This window comes from Pleurodeles waltl, chromosome 3_1, assembly GCF_031143425.1.
Source record: "Pleurodeles waltl isolate 20211129_DDA chromosome 3_1, aPleWal1.hap1.20221129, whole genome shotgun sequence".
Lineage (NCBI taxonomy): Eukaryota > Metazoa > Chordata > Amphibia > Caudata > Salamandridae > Pleurodeles > Pleurodeles waltl.
The window spans coordinates 7,044,980-7,063,578 of record NC_090440.1 but is presented as its reverse complement, the minus strand read 5'-3'; the positions used below and the strand labels follow the sequence as shown (position 1 = coordinate 7,063,578).

Below are 18,599 nucleotides of genomic sequence, written 5' to 3'. Positions count from 1 at the left end.
TTGCTAATACAGGAGTCATTTCTATGGGGGTTGGGAGTGAAAACAAAATGGCGCAAATCGGGTTGAGGCGCAAAAATTGCCTCAACCTGACTTGCCCCATTTCTTGACGCCCAAGCTCCATTTTCCCCTACGCCGGCGCTGCCTGGTGTACGTCGTTTTTTTTAACGCACACCAGACGGCGCCGGCGGCTAACGCCGGCTAACGTCATTCAATAAATACGGCGCCCGCATGGCGCTTCAGAATGGCGTTAGCCGGCGCTAATTTTTTTGACGCAAAACTGCGTTAGCGCAGTTTTGCGTCAAAAAGTATAAATATGGGCCTTAGTGTCTCTGCCAGGTATGCAGTGGTACTGTAGGTAAATGCAAAAACAACAAGTGATGGACGGAATGCTGAACATTGTCAAACATTCACCCCCAGTACAGTGATCTGGGCCTAAATCCATCGTTTTTTTTGTTGCCCATGCCATTCCAGTTTGGACCCAGCCATATGCAAATCAGTCTTGACCCTGCTCCCCATGGGAACAGTCCAGCCCGAACTGCTAGGCCAGGTCTTCCCTGGACTGGAAACAAGCATCCTGGGACCGGTTTCGGGGTTTCACCCCTCATCAGCCAGGCTAGCTTGAATCCAGTGGCATGGGAAGCACGGGACCCACGTCTGGGCATACCCTTCCCACTTAGGGCAACAAATGCAAAAACAACAAGTGAAGGACGGAATGCTGAACATTGTCAAACATTCACCCCCAGTACAGTGATCTGGGCCTAAATCCATCGTTTTTTTTGCTGCCCATGCCATGCCAGTTTGGACCCAGCCATATGCAAATCAGTCTTGACCCTGCTCCCCATGGGAACAGTCCAGCCCGAACTGCTAGGCCAGGTCTTCCCTGGACTGGAAACAAGCATTCTGGGACTGGTTTCGGGGTTTCACCCCTCATCAGCCAGGCTAGCTTGAATTCAGTGGCATGGGAAGCACGGGACCCACGTCTGGGCATACCCTTCCCACTTAGTGCGACAAATGCAAAAACAACAAGTGATGGACGGAATGCTGAACATTGTCAAACATTCACCCCCAGTACAGTGATCTGGGCCTAAATCCATCGTTTGGCAGTTCGGGCTGGACTGTTCCCATGAGGAACAGGGTCAAGACTGATTTGCATATGGCTGGGTCCAAACTGGGGTGGCATGGTGAGCAAAAGAACGATGGATTAAACCCAGATCTGTGACTGGGGGTGAGTGTTTGACAATGTTCAGCATTCCGTCCATCACTTGTTGTTTTTGCTTTGTCACCCTAATTGGGAAGGGTATACCCAGACGTGGGTCCCGTGCTTCCCATGCCACTGGATTCAAGCTAGCCTGGCTGATGAGGGGTGAAACCCCGAAACCGGTCCCAGAATGCTTGTTTCTGGTCCAGTGAGGACCTGGCTTGGCAGTTTGGGCTGGACTGTTCCCATGAGGAACAGGGTCAAGACTGATTTGCACATGGCTGGGTCCAAAGTGGGGTGGCATGGTGAGCAAAAGAATGATGGATTAAACCCAGATCTGTGACTGGGGGTGAGTGTTTGACAATGTTCAGCATTCCGTCCATCACTTGTTGTTTTTGCTTTGTCACCCTAATTGGGAAGGGTATACCCGGACGTGGGTCCCGTGCTTCCCATGCTACTGGATTCAAGCTAGCCTGGCTGATGAGGGGTGAAACCCCGAAACCGGTCCCAGAATGCTTGTTTCCGGTCCAGTGAGGACCTGGCTTGGCAGTTTGGGCTGGACTGTTCCCATGAGGAACAGGGTCAAGACTGATTTGCACATGGCTGGGTCCAAACTGGGGTGGCATGGTGAGCAAAAGAACGATGGATTAAACCCAGATCTGTGAATGGGGGTGAGTGTTTGACAATGTTCAGCATTCCGTCCATCACTTGTTGTTTTTGCTTTGTCACCCTAATTGGGAAGGGTATACCCAGACGTGGGTCCCGTGCTTCCCATGCCACAGGATTCAAGCTAGCCTGGCTGATGAGGGGTGAAACCCCGAAACCGGTCCCAGGATGCTTGTTTCCGGTCCAGTGAGGACCTGGCTTGGCAGTTCGGCCTGGACTGTTCCCATGAGGAACAGGGTCAAGACTGATTTGCATATGGCTGGGTCCAAACTGGGGTGGCATGGTGAGCAAAAGAACGATGGATTAAAGCCAGATCTGTGACTGGGGGGGAGTGTTTGACAATGTTCAGCATTCCGTCCATCACTTGTTGTTTTTGCTTTGTCAACCTAATTGGGAAGGGTATACCCAGACGTGGGTCCCGTGCTTCCCATGCCACTGGATTCAAGCTAGCCTGGCTGATGAGGGGTGAAACCCTGAAACCGGTCCCAGGATGCTTGTTTCCCAGGATGCTTGTTTCCGGTCCAGTGAGGACCTGGCTTGGCAGTTCGGGCTGGACTGTTCCCATGAGGAACAGGGTCAAGACTGATTTGCATATGGCTGGGTCCAAACTGGGGTGGCATGGTGAGCAAAAGAACGATGGATTAAAACCAGATCTGTGACTGGGGGTGAGTGTTTGACAATGTTCAGCATTCCGTCCATCACTTGTTGTTTTTGCTTTGTCACCCTAATTGGGAAGGGTATACCCAGACGTGGGTCCCGTGCTTCCCATGCCACTGGATTCAAGCTAGCCTGGCTGATGAGGGGTGAAACCCCGAAACCGGTCCCAGGATGCTTGTTTCCGGTCCAGTGAGGACCTGGCTTGGCAGTTCGGGCTGGACTGTTCCCATGAGGAACAGGGTCACGACTGATTTGCATATGGCTGGGTCCAAACTGGGGTGGCAGGGTGAGCAAAAGAACGATGGATTAAACCCAGATCTGTGACTGGGGGTGAGTGTTTGACAATGTTCAGCATTCCGTCCATGACTTGTTGTTTTTGCTTTGTCAACCTAATTGGGAAGGGTATACCCAGACGTGGGTCCTGTGCTTCCCATGCCACTGGATTCAAGCTAGCCTGGCTGATGAGGGGTGAAACCCTGAAACCGGTCCCAGGATGCTTGTTTCCCAGGATGCTTGTTTCCGGTCCAGTGAGGACCTGGCTTGGCAGTTCGGGCTGGACTGTTCCCATGAGGAACAGGGTCAAGACTGATTTGCATATGGCTGGGTCCAAACTGGGGTGGCATGGTGAGCAAAAGAACGATGGATTAAAACCAGATCTGTGACTGGGGGTGAGTGTTTGACAATGTTCAGCATTCCGTCCATCACTTGTTGTTTTTGCTTTGTCACCCTAATTGGGAAGGGTATACCCAGATGTGGGTCCCGTGCTTCCCATGCCACTGGATTCAAGCTAGCCTGGCTGATGAGGGGTGAAACCCCTAAACCGGTCCCAGGATGCTTGTTTCCGGTCCAGTGAGGACCTGGCTTGGCAGTTCGGGCTGGACTGTTCCCATGAGGAACAGGGTCAAGACTGATTTGCATATGGCTGGGTCCAAACTGGGGTGGCATGGTGAGCAAAAGAACGATGGATTAAACCCAGATCTGTGACTGGGGGTGAGTGTTTGACAATGTTCAGCATTCCGTCCATCACTTGTTGTTTTTGCTTTGTCACCCTAATTGGGAAGGGTATACCCAGATGTGGGTCCCGTGCTTCCCATGCCACTGGATTCAAGCTAGCCTGGCTGATGAGGGGTGAAACCCCGAAACCGGTCCCAGGATGCTTGTTTCCGGTCCAGTGAGGACCTGGCTTGGCAGTTCGGGCTGGACTGTTCCCATGAGGAACAGGGTCAAGACTGATTTGCATATGGCTGGGTCCAAACTGGGGTGGCATGGTGAGCAAAAGAACGATGGATTAAACCCAGATCTGTGACTGGGGGTGAGTGTTTGACAATGTTCAGCATTCCGTCCATCACTTGTTGTTTTTGCTTTGTCACCCTAATTGGGAAGGGTATACCCAGACGTGGGTCCCGTGCTTCCCATGCCACTGGATTCAAGCTAGCCTGGCTGATGAGGGGTGAAACCCCGAAACCGGTCCCAGGATGCTTGTTTCCAGTCCAGTGAGGACCTGGCTTGGCAGTTCGGGCTGGACTGTTCCCATGAGGAACAGGGTCAAGACTGATTTGCATATGGCTGGGTCCAAACTGGGGTGGCATGGTGAGCAAAAGAACGATGGATTAAACCCAGATCTGTGACTGGGGGTGAGTGTTTGACAATGTTCAGCATTCCGTCCATCACTTGTTGTTTTTGCTTTGTCACCCTAATTGGGAAGGGTATACCCAGAAGTGGGTCCTGTGCTTCCCATGCCACTGGATTCAAGCTAGCCTGGCTGATGAGGGGTGAAACCCCGAAACCGGTCCCAGGATGCTTGTTTCCGGTCCAGTGAGGACCTGACTTGGCAGTTCGGGCTGGACTGTTCCCATGAGGAACAGGGTCAAGACTGATTTGCATATGGCTGGGTCCAAACTGGGGTGGCATGGTGAGCAAAAGAACAATGGATTAAACCCAGATCTGTGACTGGGGGTGAGTGTTTGACAATGTTCAGCATTCCGTCCATTACTTGTTGTTTTTGCTTTGTCACCCTAATTGGGAAGGGTATACCCAGACGTGGGTCCCGTTCTTCCCATGCCACTGGATTCAAGCTAGCCTGGCTGATGAGGGGTGAAACCCTGAAACCGGTCCCAGGATGCTTGTTTCCAGTCCAGTGAGGACCTGGCTTGGCAGTTCGGGCTGGACTGTTCCCATGAGGAACAGGGTCAAGACTGATTTGCATATGGCTGGGTCCAAACTGGGGTGGCATGGTGAGCAAAAGAAGGATGGATTAAACCCAGATCTGTGACTGGGGGTGAGTGTTTGACAATGTTCAGCATTCCGTCCATCACTTGTTGTTTTTGCTTTGTCACCCTAATTGGGAAGGGTATACCCAGAAGTGGGTCCCGTGCTTCCCATGCCACTGGATTCAAGCTAGCCTGGCTGATGAGGGGTGAAACCCCGAAACCGGTCCCAGGATGCTTGTTTCTGGTCCAGTGAGGACCTGACTTGGCAGTTCGGGCTGGACTGTTCCCATGAGGAACAGGGTCAAGACTGATTTGCATATGGCTGGGTCCAAACTGGGGTGGCATGGTGAGCAAAAGAACGATGGATTAAACCCAGATCTGTGACTGGGGGTGAGTGTTTGACAATGTTCAGCATTCCGTCCATCACTTGTTGTTTTTGCTTTGTCACCCTAATTGGGAAGGGTATACCCAGACCTGGGTCCCGTGCTTCCCATGCCACTGGATTTAAGCTAGCCTGGCTGATGAGGGGTGAAACCCCGAAACCGGTCCCAGGATGCTTGTTTCCGGTCCAGTGAGGACCTGGCTTGGCAGTTCGGGCTGGACTGTTCCCATGAGGAACAGGGTCAAGACTGATTTGCATATGGCTGGGTCCAAACTGGGGTGGCATGGTGAGCAAAAGAACGATGGATTAAACCCAGATCTGTGACTGGGGGTGAGTGTTTGACAATGATCAGCATTCCGTCCATCACTTGTTGTTTTTGGTGGTACTGTAGGTATGCAATGGTACTCTAGGTATGCAGTGGTACCGTTTATAACAGGTTTGGTGGTAAAGCAGCTGGTCTCTGACAGGTAAACACTGATGGAGTTCATAACAGACCTGTAGACTCAGCTGGTGTCTGCCAGGGATGCAGAAGTGCAGTTTATAACAGGCTTGTAGGTGGTACAGCTGGCCTCTGCCATGTATGCAGTGATGCAGTTCATAACAGACCTGTAGACTCAGCTGGTGTCTGCCAGGGATGCAGAAGTGCAGTTTACAATAGGCTTGTAGGTGATACAGCTGGACTCTGCCACGTATGCTGTGGTGCAGTTCATAACAGACCTGTAGACTCAGCTGGTGTCTGCCAGGGATGCAGAAGTGCAGTTTATAACAGGCTTGTAGGTGGTACAGTTGGACTCTGTCATGTATGCAGTGATGCAGTTCATAACAGACCTGTAGACTCAGCTGGTGTCTGCCAGGGATGCAGAAGTGCAGTTTATAATAGGCTTGTAGGTGATACAGCTGGACTCTGCCACGTATGCTGTGGTGCAGTTCATAACAGACCTGTAGACTCAGCTGGTGTCTGCCAGGTATGCAGAAGTGCAGTTTATAACAGGCTTGTAGGTGGTACAGTTGGACTCTGCCATGTATGCAGTGACGCAGTTTATTCCAGGTTTATAGGAGACACAGTGGCTCTTGAAGGCTGTGCAGGTCAAGAGGGGACGTTGCAGTGTAGTTCCTCCATTGTTGGAGTGAGGAGGTTGAACTCCTCACTCAGATGGGGTGTGCTGGAGTGTGCTGGATGCCTCTCAGGGTGCCAGGGAGGCCCTTGAGCAGAGGTTTGCCCCCATCCTGCTGACACAATGTTTTGGCGTGCACCAGTGTCCTGAAGCTGGCTTCATGTAGAAGACTTTCACATTTTTTCAGGAGTAAGAAGTAATGCTATGTGTTTTGGTCTTCTTGTCAGTGTGCTCTGTCAACAAGAGGTCTCTGTCATAGATGAATCCTAGTGACATTGCATTGGCTGCCACCCAATGAGTGAAGCCGTATATATTCATGGTGGATAGCCAAGGTTGTATCTGAGATGATTTGGTGTTATTGGTGAGAAGGAGAAGTTCTGTCTCACGTTAAGCTTTAGTTAAAGGCTCGGCTTCCAGGTCTGGATAAGAACAGGACACTCTTTGAGTTGCTGGATGTCAAGGGGGGAAGAGTTTTTGAGGCCACTTTGTGCTGTTGGCTTATTAATGGACTTGGATGTGTCCTCATCAGGTTGAGTTTAAATTCGGTTAGATCAAGGAAGGTCTTGAGTTGTTGAATGTGATGAGCCGAGGCAGAGATGTTGATGTAGAGTTGTGGTGTTGGAGTAGTGTTGTTCTCAAAGCTCCTGCCAGTGGGTCCATGTACAGACTGAAAGTAACGGGGAGAGGATGGTTGGGTATTCTGTAGGACATGGGGAGCTTCTAGTCTTGGAGCTCTCATCTGGATGACTGATGGCAGCTGTTGAGAAAAGCCCATGCATGTTTCCAGGGCATGGATTAGGGCTTGATGGTCAAGTTAGTGGAAGGCTCTGGAGAGGATCAAGAGGATCAAAAGGCCGAGACCACTATGTTCATTGAGAGTGGAGTCAACTACTTGAACGGTAGTACTCTCGGGTACTTCCACAGAAGGTTGTTCTATTGACCTGGTCATGTGTGAATTTACCTTTCTCAGTGACTTTAATAATAAAAGGAAGAGGCATAATGGAGGGGTGGTTAGTGAGATTATCTGGGACCAGAGCAAGTGGTAGAGCGGCAAGAGGATGGGTCTCGATCTGAGGTTCTTTGGGAAGGCTCCATGGCTGAGACCGCGGGTGATAATGATGAGAAGGGGTGGAAGCTCCTCTTAGGGGTGGGATGTCACAATGGTATGGTACAATGTACACTTCGTTGGAGGTGGCCTTAAGGATGCCGGTGAGCTTGTGGTGTAAGAGAAGGTAGAAGATGGTCAACTTGGGGGCATTCAGTGTGGGACAGGAGACAGCATCGATGTTTGATCTTGTTGATGTACATGCTCATTTTATCTTCTGGTGGAGCAGCACTTGTTGACTGAATGTGGAGCTGGAGGACTGGGCAGGAGATTGACTTCTTTAATAGCCTGGACACGTGCTTTGCTTCTGTTTGTTACTTCATTGATGGCAATGTTAAAGTCAACTTTGGCCGTGGTGATGAGAGGTCAGCATGACAAGCACAGTGCTTTGAGTAGGGTGGGGAGAGTCTGGACATTAGCCTGTCTCCTATTATAAAGCACAGTTACTTTTAGAGAGTTCCAGAGCTGTTTTGGTTCTTCAGTGTATTTTTGTGCGCACTGAGGATAGTGTTACATCTGGCGTAGGATGGTATGAGTTCAAGTGATGGATGAGTTCCCTTTGGAAGTTGTTCAAGAAGGAATCATCAGAGGATCAGTATGTCTGTGTTCTGTTAACCTTGGTGAGTTAGTGTACCATTGGAGGATGGAGAAAGTGATGACCAGTAGTCTGCTCAACCCAGGGAGGGTGAATCTGTCACGATGAGGTTGACAGTTTTGCCTTTGGAGTCATCTGTATCTTTGATATGCAGATTTAGATTCAGGGCGTTGAGGACCATGTGTTAGTAGTATTATTTGTATTACCGTGTAATTATTGAAGTTATTGGCATCTGACGGGTTGGCATTTTGTCTTTGTAACACTGATAGCAGTAGAGGTGTCACTAGAGTTGTAGAGAGATGCTCCCTGGAAAGGAAGCCTCAGATTGTCTTTGTGCTTGACTAAAGGGGTCGTTGAAGGTTGCAGGGAATGTGGGTGGGTGTGCGGGCCGAGCGGTGTTTAAAGGCTCTGAGGGAGGTGGGTGGGTGTGTGGGGCAGAGGCACAGGGATGGTTGACGTCTCTGGGTAATGTGGGTGGGAGAGAGGCACAGGGGTGGTTGAAGTCTCTGGGTAATGTGGGTGGGACGGAGGCACAGGGGTGGTTGAAGTCTCTGGGGAATGTGGGTGGGTGTGCCGGACAGAGGCAGAGGGGTAATTGAAGTCTCCGATGAATGTAGGTGTGTGTGCGGGGCAGAGGAGTGGTTGAAGGCTCTAAGGAAGATGGGTGGGTGTGCTGGACAGTCAGAGCAATTTTTGAAGGCTTCATGAAATGTGGGTGGGTGTGCGGCAGGAGGTGGGGGTTCAAGACTCTGAAGAATGTGGGTGGGTGTGCTGGACAGAGGCAGAGGGTCATTGAAGTCTCTGAGGAATGTGGGTGGGTGTGCTGGACAGAGGCAGAGGGTTCATTGAAGTCTCTGAGGATGTGGGTGGGTGTGCTGGACAGAGGGGTCATTGAAGTCTCTGAGGAATGTGGGTGGGTGTGCGGGAGGAGGTGGGGGTTGAAGACTGAAGAATGTGGGTGGGTGTGCTGGAGGAGGTGGGGGGGTTGAAGTCTCTGAGGAATGTGGGTGGGTGTGCTGGACAGAGGGGTCATTGAAGTCCCTGAGGAATGTGGGTGGGTGTGCTGGACAGAGGCACAGTGGTCATAGAAGTCTCTGAGGAATGTGGGTGGGTGTGCTGGACAGAGGCACAGGGGTCATTGAAGTCTCCGTGGAATGTGGGTGGGTGTGCTGGACAGAGGCAGAGGGGTCATTGAGGTCTCCGATGAATGTGGGTGGGTGTGTGGGGAGGCAGAGGGCTCATTGAAGTCTCCGATGAATGTGAGTGGGTGTGTGGGACGGAGGTACAGGGGTGGTTGAAGTCTCCGCGGAATGTGGGTGGGTGTGCTGGACAGAGGCAGAGGGGTCATTGAAGTCTCTGAGGAGTGTGGGTGGGTGGACAGAGGCAGAGGGGTCATTGACGTCTCTGAGGAGTGTGGGTGGGTGGGCAGAGGCAGAGGGTTCATGGACGTCTCTGAGCAGTGTGGGTGGGTGAACAGAGGCAGAGGGGTCATTGAAGTCTCTGAGGAGTGTGGGTGGGGGGACAGAGGCAGAGGGGTCATGGAAGTCCCTGAGGAGTGTGGGTGGGTGGACAGAGGCAGAGGGGTTATGGAAGTCTCTGAGGAGTGTGGGTGGGTGGACAGAGGCAGAGGGGTCATTGAAGTCTCTGAGGAGTGTGGGTGGGTGGACAGAGGCAGAGGGGTCATGGACGTCTACGAGGAGTGTGGGTGGGTGGACAGAGGCAAGGGGTCATGGAAGTCTCTGAGGACTGTGGGTGGGTGGACAGAGGCAGAGGGGTCATGGAAGTCTCTGAGGAATGTGGGTGGGTGGACAGAGGCAGAGGGGTCATGGAAGTCTCTGAGGAGTGTGGGTGGGTGGACAGAGGCAGAGGGGTCATTGAAGTCTCTGAGGAGTGTGGGTGGGTGTGGTGCATGACTATGATGAAGTCTGATACTTCTTTGCTGAAGTTTTCGTTGAGGCCGGGGTTTGAAGGAGGCTACATGGGATGCTCAAGGTGGGAAGCAGCAGGTTTTTGTGTGGTTCACTTAGGGTGCAAAGCATGGTGTACTTGGGGATGTCGGTGCCTCCTCTGGTCTTGAAGGCGTGATCTTCATGTTAGGGGGATAAAACGTCACTCTGTGGAAGTCACCCTGTGTTTTGTGCTTCCTCCCCAGGCACATGTTGCATCATCTCCCTCTGCACCTGTGTGGCCGGTATAAACTTTGAACTCTCCCGGTACCCCCGCTACGTGTACGGACTCCCCGAGGACATCAGCCATGGCTACGGCTGGTCCATGTTCTGTGCCTGGGGGGGCCTGGGGCTCACCTTGCTGGCTGGATTCCTCTGCACATTGGCCCCCTCCCTCAACACCCCCCGCGCCACCAGCGTGCAGAAGCCCAGACAAGAGAACGGGGCTGTGTGACCAGTGCCAGGGCCGGAGAGCGGGGGCCTGAGGACAACACTCAGCACCCCCAGGGGCAGGTGTGCCGGATGTAACACCAGCAAGAAAGAGGGCTGGACTTGTGACTTCCGCTCCTGAGGTCTGAGCCATGGTGAGTGACAGACAGGAAGTGACGCTATGGTGGGACCGCTGAGGCCAAATGGCAGTTTCTCTTCATGGTCGAGGCCTGCTGACCTGGAACAACTTGTTGGGGTGGTGTTACCTCCAGGATGACCCAGCCCGCCCCAGCAGAGGACCTTCATGGCTCTTGGACCTGGTTATGTAACCACGTGAGGCTGGGCTTGGGCTCCAGACGCGCTCATTACACACTTGTTATGGTTTTTAACAGTCTATTTATGTCTCTTTTTTCTTTTATATATGAAGGATGTGTCCTTTTTTATATACTACCTACAAACTCCTGTGCATCAGGCACACCTGGAACCTGGTGAAAGGTCTGGGAAGGGCAACTAAGGCCATGGGCTTCATTCCCAATGCACAAGATGGTGTCTTGCACTGGGGTCAGTGACAGAGAAGGATCCTAGCGTGCACTGGGAGCACTAGGATGGAAGCCACGCAGCCACTGATTGCGTTCGAAAAACACGCTCTTGCAACAAAACCCACCTTTTCACTCTTTTATCCATAAAATCAAGACTTTTTCAAGTGAACGTTAGCAATCAACCAGTCATATCCTCAGACGCCTTAACTATGCCCAAGTACCAATGCTGAGCTCTTTCGGGACCCACAAGGGCCCAGTACTGGAGGTAACAAACATCGCTCTGGATGGGTCGGGCACTCAAGACCAGGTATGGCCACTAGACAGTGTTATGCCCAGGTATTCAGACAAAACGATGGTTCAACAACCAGGTTGGTACGTATCTGTAACTTTTTTGTGGATGCAAGAACATGTTAACGTCAGGTAAGTAGCTCGAGCCACCCCGTTCCTCTGGAGTAAGATGCAATATTCTTGGTCCCCTAATACCAGAACCAAACCACAGAACACAAATGCCACCCTAGTGCACAGGACCACAGTGCAAAGCAAAGCTCTTGTGCATTCACAGGCAAACACAAGAACACTAGAGGTTCCCTCTTTCCAACAGTCAAGAGAAACACACATTCACAAACCACAAAATGCAACACAACAAAATACCGACATTGTGCGGAGTCCTATCCTCATTCTATGTCCCCCTGCAATGCTACAAACCAGTTTAACTAAATCATACTTGCACAAACGTATGCTGCTCATTCCTGTCTTAGCATTCATAGTAATTTGAAAACTACACTTTAAGAAGATTTTTCAATGACAAGCTGCCCTTAAGAATAATGTAATGTTTAGCAAAATCTGCTGACCTGCGTGTCTTGGACTCCTGCCTTTCTACAAATGTGTGAATGCTCGAACGTGTCACCTTGGTTTTGACACCATGTCCCACAACTATGCATTAGAGGCACGGGCCTTAGGTAGGGAGGTGGCTGGCAGCACAGATGCAATATATCCAGTAGCACTGCACACCTGTCCGCTTCTCAGAACCTAAATGCGGGTGATACATGCTCAATGCTTCAGAAGACCTCAATGGGTCGGAGAGCTGCTGGGTCCCATGATAGAGTCATTGTAAACAGGGTTTTCAGATGACTTCACAGCAGGTGTAAACCTGAGGGTATATTTTACTAACATTTCACGCAACGCAGCGCTGTAAGTGAAGCTGCTGTGCCTCGTTCAGCAGAGAGAGAGAGCAGAACTGTGGCACATTTACAAAGATATGGCACAGTTCAGATGTCTCTTTGCGCCGGCATACTTTCGTCTGCCGAGCGCTAACACAGGCATCCTTGCACCATAGTGTAGGAGAGAGCATTAGGGACTGAAAGAGACATTGAGGATCCTAAGAGAAAATGCATTGGCAGCAGGAAATAAGCAGGAAGAGGAGACATCGACCCAGCATAGAAGGTATCTGACCTGTAACACAAGGCTTGGAGTGATTGGAAAAGAAGGCACTGGATGGTGGAGGACAAGTTACCAAGCCTTAAAATGTCCTCGGTCCAGGAAGAGAAGGCAGTGAAGCCTGTGATGTGTTTGAGCCTAGAACAGAAGGTGTTGAAGCCTGGAGAAGAAGGTATTGATCCTGGAGGAGAAGGTATCGAAACCTGGAGGAGAAGGTACTGAAGCCTGGAGGAGAAGGTACTGAAGCCTGGAAGAGAAGGTACTGAAGCCTGAAACAGAAGGTATTGAAGCCTGGAGGAGAAGGTATTGAAGCTTGGAGGAGAAGGTACTGAAGCCTGGAACAGAAAGCACTGAGGCCTGGAACAGAAAGTACTGAAGCCTGTAACAGAAGGTATTGAAGCCTAGAACAGAAGGTATTGAAGTCTGGAGGACAAGGAGGAGGAGGTATTGAATCCTGGAGGTATTGAATCCTGGAGTAGAATGTATTGAAGCCTTGAGGAGAAGGCGCTGATGCCTTGAGGAGAAGGTACTGAAGTCTGGAGGAGAAGATATTGAAGTCTGGAGGAGAAGGTATTGAAGCCTGGAGGAAAAGGTATTGAAGCCTGGAGGAGAAGGTATTGAAGCCTAGAGGAGAAGGTATTGAAGCCTTGAGGAGAAAGTATTGAAGCCTGGAGGAGAAGGTATTGAAGCCTTGAGGAGAAAGTATGGAAGCCTGGAGGAGAAGTTACTGAAGCCTGGAGGAGAAGGTATTGAAGCCTGGAGGAAAAGGTATTGAAGCCTGGAGGAGAAAGTATTGAAGCCTGGAGGAGTAGTTACTGAAGCCTGGAGGGGAAGGTATTGAAGTCTGGAGGAGAAGGTACTGAAGACTGGAGAAGGTGTTGAAGCCTGGAGGAGAAGGCCCTGACACCATGAGGAGAAGGTACTGAAGCCTGGAGGAGAAGGTACTGAAGCCTGGAGGAGAAGGTGTTGAAGCCTGAAGGAGAAGGTATTGATGCCAGGAGGAGAAGGTACTGAAGCCTGGAGGAGAAGGTACTGAAACCTGAAATGGAAGGTATTGAAGCCTGGAACGGAATGTACTGAAGTCTGGAGGAGAAGGTGTTGAAGCTTGGAACAAAAGGTATTGTAGCCTGGAGGAGAAGGTATTGAAGCCTGTAGGAGGAGGTATTGAAGCCTGGAGGAAAGGGTACTGAAGCCTGAAGAAGGTATTGAAGCCTGGAGGAGGAGGTATGGAAGCCTGGAACGGAAGGTATTGAAGCCTGGAGGAGAAGGTACTGAAGCCTAGAGGAGAAGGTATTGAAGCATGTAGGCGAAGGTATTGAAGCCAGTATTGAAGCCTGGATGAGAAGGTATTGAAGTCTGGAAGACAATGTACTGAAGCCTGGAGGACAAGGAGGAGAAGGTACTGAAGCCTAGAAGAGAAGGTATTGAAGCATGGAGGAGAAGGTATTGATGCCTGGAGGAGAAATTACTAAAGCCTGGAGGAGAAGGTATTGAAGCCTGAAGAAGAAGGTGTTGAAGCCTGGAACAGAAGGTATTGAAGCCTGGAATAGAAGGTATTGAAGCCTGGAGGACAAGGTATTGAAGCCTGGAGGAGACAGTATTGGAGCCTGGAACAGAAGGTATTGAATCCTGGAATGGAAGGTGTTGCAACCTATAAAGGACGGTGTGAGAGTCCAAAGGGAAAATGCTGAAACCAATAAGACAACACTTCAAAGCTGTGTGGACGGAGAGGCACTGGAGCCCATAATGAGCAGCATTTTAATCTATACCATGAGGTGCTGGAACATGTTCACGCCAGTCAATGTCAAGAAGGATCGCCCCATTAGGTTGTGACTGTAAATATATCGGACACATGAGTTGTCAGACAAGGACAGGCAGGTGAATGAACGTCTGTTACCTTTGGCAACCACTTCAGACATTCACTTGCTGATGCCAGATCAATACTATTGGCAGCGTGCCTTCATTTATAATTAACGTACACTGCTAGTGGTAGCAACGTTACAAGGGGTTTCCTCAACCGAAAGCAAATGCATCTGTTTTAAGCAGCACAAAGTCTGTCCACCCTTGGTATGCCGAAGTGTCTTTAGGGATGCAGTATTCCAACGTAATCTAAGAGAGCACACCGATCAGAGGATACAAACACGACAACTACACGAAAACCTAACCCAACAGAAACAACATAGCCAAGGCTTGTGCTCAACTTAACAGAGCAAATGAAGGCATGGCAGCAACACTTAAACCTAGTACAACAGACAGAATACCCAGACAACCACAAGTAATCCTAACTCAACCGATACCATGCTGACAATATGCACTTCCAATCTAACAGAGAGAATAGATATGACAAGAGCACTGAAGCCTAACACAAGAGAGAGAGAATACAGACAACTCAAGGTTCCTAAAACAGAGATAATGTGTAAATGATAAATACACTGGCTTAACCCAACAGAAACAATAGAAAGACTTGATAACAACAGTTAAACCTAACAAAACAGATTGCATCCAGGCACGACAACCACAATTAAGCCTATCCCAACAGGCACGACACTGACATCACACAAGCCCAACCTAGCAGAGGGAGTAAAGGCACAGTTACAACATTTACGCATAACACAGTAGAGAGAACAGACGGACCTGACAACCGCACTCAAGGCCAATATAACCCCAATAATTCATAAATGATAAACACATCGACATAACTCAACAGAAACAATACAGAAAAACACGACTGGTGACAAACCAAACACAGAGAATGCAAGCACGCTAACACCAGTCAAGCCTCACCTAAAAGGAAGAATACTAAAAGCGACAACACTCAACCATAATGTAACAGAGAATACAGAAATGGCGACAATGTTCCATCTTGTACCAAAAAAAGAGAATATAGGTGTGACAAAGACAATAAAGTCTAATGCAATAAAGAGAATACAGCGGTCACAAGCACTTGGTCTTAACCTAACAAGTTATAGACCTGGAAACCCCTCATTCTAACACAACAGAGAAAACAGGGCTGACAACAAACCTCCAACCTTATCTAACAGACAAAACAAACCTGACAAAAGGCCCACCCACTAAAATACAGAAAATATAGGGCGCACAGCAACACACCATCCCACCCTAACAGAGAACACAGGCAGAGCCAGCCCTGAGCAGATACCACTTCATCCTGACCTAGGAGGGTACAAACCCGAAAAAACACTGCAGCTTAATCTAAGAAGCAAATACAGACTCATCGAGACCCCAGCCTAACCAATCAGAGGCAATGTAGATCTGCAACTGGCCGGCCCTCCAACCTTTCCTCAGCGACCTGGTGCAACGCTCTCCATCCTCACACCCTAACTCAGTTGAATATTTTGGTGTTGCTGGAGAGCCGGAGGAGGGAATACCAAAAGCACAGTTCTGGGAGCGGTTGCTCCTAGGAGGCACACATTCGGCACATCCCCTCCTGTGGCTTCTGTCCAGCCACATCTGTGGCTCCGGGTAGGGAGGTGTCCCTACAGTGTCTGATTCTTACCCACTGCCTACTCCCCAAGACCCTACAGCAGTTACAGAGCAAGCGATGGAGAGGGGAACAAGGACACAATGGCATGTAAATTATTGAGATATGAATTGTAATTGTATTTAATGAAGTGTCATTTTTCAAAGAGAGTTGTAATTCTGAACTGGAATTAAAACATAGAACGATCTTCATTGAGTGACTGGGAGAGACTTTGATATGTTTTCCAGGTGTCTTTAATGTGAGCTGTTCTGTCCTCTATATCGGGCGAATTCACGTTAGTGCCAAAATACCAGCACATCAATTTTCTCCATTTTAGTAAACGCAAGAAAATAAGTTCATATTTTCTGAGAAAAAGTCTTGGTATTACCAGTGGTCACCTCCAAGTTCAATAAACAATATTATTACATTCTTCTACTGATAGAAAGGTCCATTGTTTTGTTATTTCTATAGATTTATCTAAAAGTTCTACCTCTACACCTGGCTTCATCCTTCCTACAGACCAACTCTGACCTTCATATTTATTCATTATAAGTTATGGATGTTTTACAGCACACAACGCATATACCTGTGAGGGTGATTTCTAAAGGTTTATGTAATAAACTGATTTCCTGGGTGATAATGGGAAAGTCATGGAAGAAGCGATGCTTTGTGACCCGATCTCCTGCGGTCTTTGGGCTAGAGTGATTAGGATATGAGAAGACCTGGGTCGCGGAGCAATCCACACTCAAAAGGCACAAAGCTGCGTGGGAAGGTGGGAGTGCAGAATATTGGGCACAGTGCTTATTCTAAGTCTAGGTGATCACCGGGGTGGAGGGGGAGAAGGACAAAATGCCTTTTGGAAAGGATGAAACTAATAACCGTGCTTGCTTAGCCAAGTTGAGTTTTATCATTACACAAATTAATATAACCTGTCAATGTCTCCTCCCCCCATGTTTCTTCCTTCTGATGGACCACGTTTTTCCAGTGTGCACATGACTGCATGTATCATTTGCTTTCTGCACCATTCAGGAGCACCTGTAGGCCTGGCTTTCCAGTCAGAGTTGGAAGAGGGGACTTGAAGATGGACATTGGCAAAAATGACGACCTTAAAGGTCAGTCATGGCAACATAACATCAGAATTGTGGGCCGCCCAGAATCAGCTGGAGTGGATGAAGGGAGGTTTTGTACAGATGTTACATGTGCAGGTCCTACATAAACCCCAGCTTGACTTTCTGCAATGATCATAAAAGATGCTGCTTAATGTCTCTGAAAGAATAGCTAGTGATTGAAGACATTATAAATTGCAGCACCACATTCGCCAACATTTCTCATTCTTACAATGGGGATGCTTCTGTAGGATGCAGGTTCATTGAAAGCACATACATATGAACCTATGAATGCCATACTGGTGGTTTGTTGCCTGCAGTAAGTAAGTCATTTATTTGCATAGTTAATTAAAACCAGTGCAGTACAACAAACCACAGAAAAAATAATAAAATACCACAAAATCATAATTAAAAACAGAAACATGCATGTGGTACAGCATTATCTTGTTTGATTGAAAAGAAGCAGGATTTTGCAAAGTGCCCTTGTTCCCCCTGATTGGATAGGCCTGAAAAATGCTAAGTGTCATGTGCCCTTTAAATCAGAAAAAGGGAGAGTTCCATGTCTGTGTGAACGTCAAGGGAGCTTATTTAACTTGGTGCTGCTTGCTTGGCCTGTCGGGTATCACCGCTCTGGTGCCCCCCACTTCGTCCGTGACTACCAATGCAGGGGAATTTGGTTGGGAGGCTTTTAGCATTTTCTTCCCAATAACCTCTAAAACTTTTACCAGGTTACAGTTCAGGCGTGGGTCCTCTTATTTGAAACTGGCCAGGCCTGCCTGTCACAGTGTTTGAATTATTTCAGCAGGCGACTCCGGTCTACTTTCAGTTCAGCACAAGTGCAAGTCAAGTGTGGCAGATCCTCCAGACCATGGGCCAGATGTACCAAAGGATTTTACCCATTCTGTGTCTATGGGAAAAAGCTTTCATACATATGGCCCTATGTCCGCACAAACAACCAGCTGGGGCTTGCTCACTCTGCCACGGTGGAGATGTGGCCAGAAGGTAGTGTACTCAGGCGATGTTAAAACATTTCTCCTTCAAGTACTTAGAACAACCTTGGCTGATATATTCTTGCGGAGCTAATGTTCGATAGCCATTGATCGTGATCCACGCATGGCTACAGCCTGCAAATGTGGCCTTATCTTCCACCAGTGAGAGACTTTTAGTTGCCGGCCAGGCACGTTTCTTGATGCCTGCATGACTAGTGGGAGTGTCCCAAGCCTGAAGCAGCTCGTCCGACATTGCTAACAAGAATGGGATGCTCTTGAAGTTGACTTTAAAGCTAAGAAAGGGAACTTCTCCTGAGCGTTCCAGTTCCAGAGCAGACGGTTGATAAACCATCTCCTGTGGTTCATGATCACTGTCCTTTGTCCCCTGACCGAAAAGAGGAGACAGTGAAAACGTGAGAGAAAAACAAAAGATGGTGTAATGTTGAGCTAGTTGGTGCAGAGTAGAGAGGTGGAGAGTCCTCACGGAATCGTCCACTGAGACCCTAAATGTAATGTGCTCCAGATCATCCAGGAAGGATGCAGTTTTGCTTAAAAATGTCTACTCTGTTCCGGGATATTTCAATGCAGGACCTGACGCCTCACTCATCATCTCTAGAGGAGCTCAAATGATGTAAGGTGCGCTCCCCTGAGAGGATAAGATTTGAGGAGTCCAATTTGCTCATGTACTTCAAAAGCTGATCCACAAGATGGGTGGAGTCGTGGTCCTTGCGTCTTGGGTGGATATAA

General features: G+C 49.2%; 1 protein-coding gene across 1 annotated transcript in view; it reads left to right on the top strand.

Moving 5' to 3' along the window:
* The window catches only part of LOC138283674 (serine-rich adhesin for platelets-like), a 171,958-nt gene extending 155,761 nt beyond the window's left edge, over positions 1-16,197 (top strand). Inside the window, exon 4 of the mRNA XM_069221624.1 lies at positions 10,081-16,197. Coding sequence (XP_069077725.1) covers positions 10,081-10,328 — 248 coding nt within the window. The 3' untranslated portion in view covers positions 10,329-16,197. The remainder of the gene's footprint in view (positions 1-10,080) is intronic.
* The last annotated feature ends 2,402 nt before the right edge of the window (positions 16,198-18,599 follow it).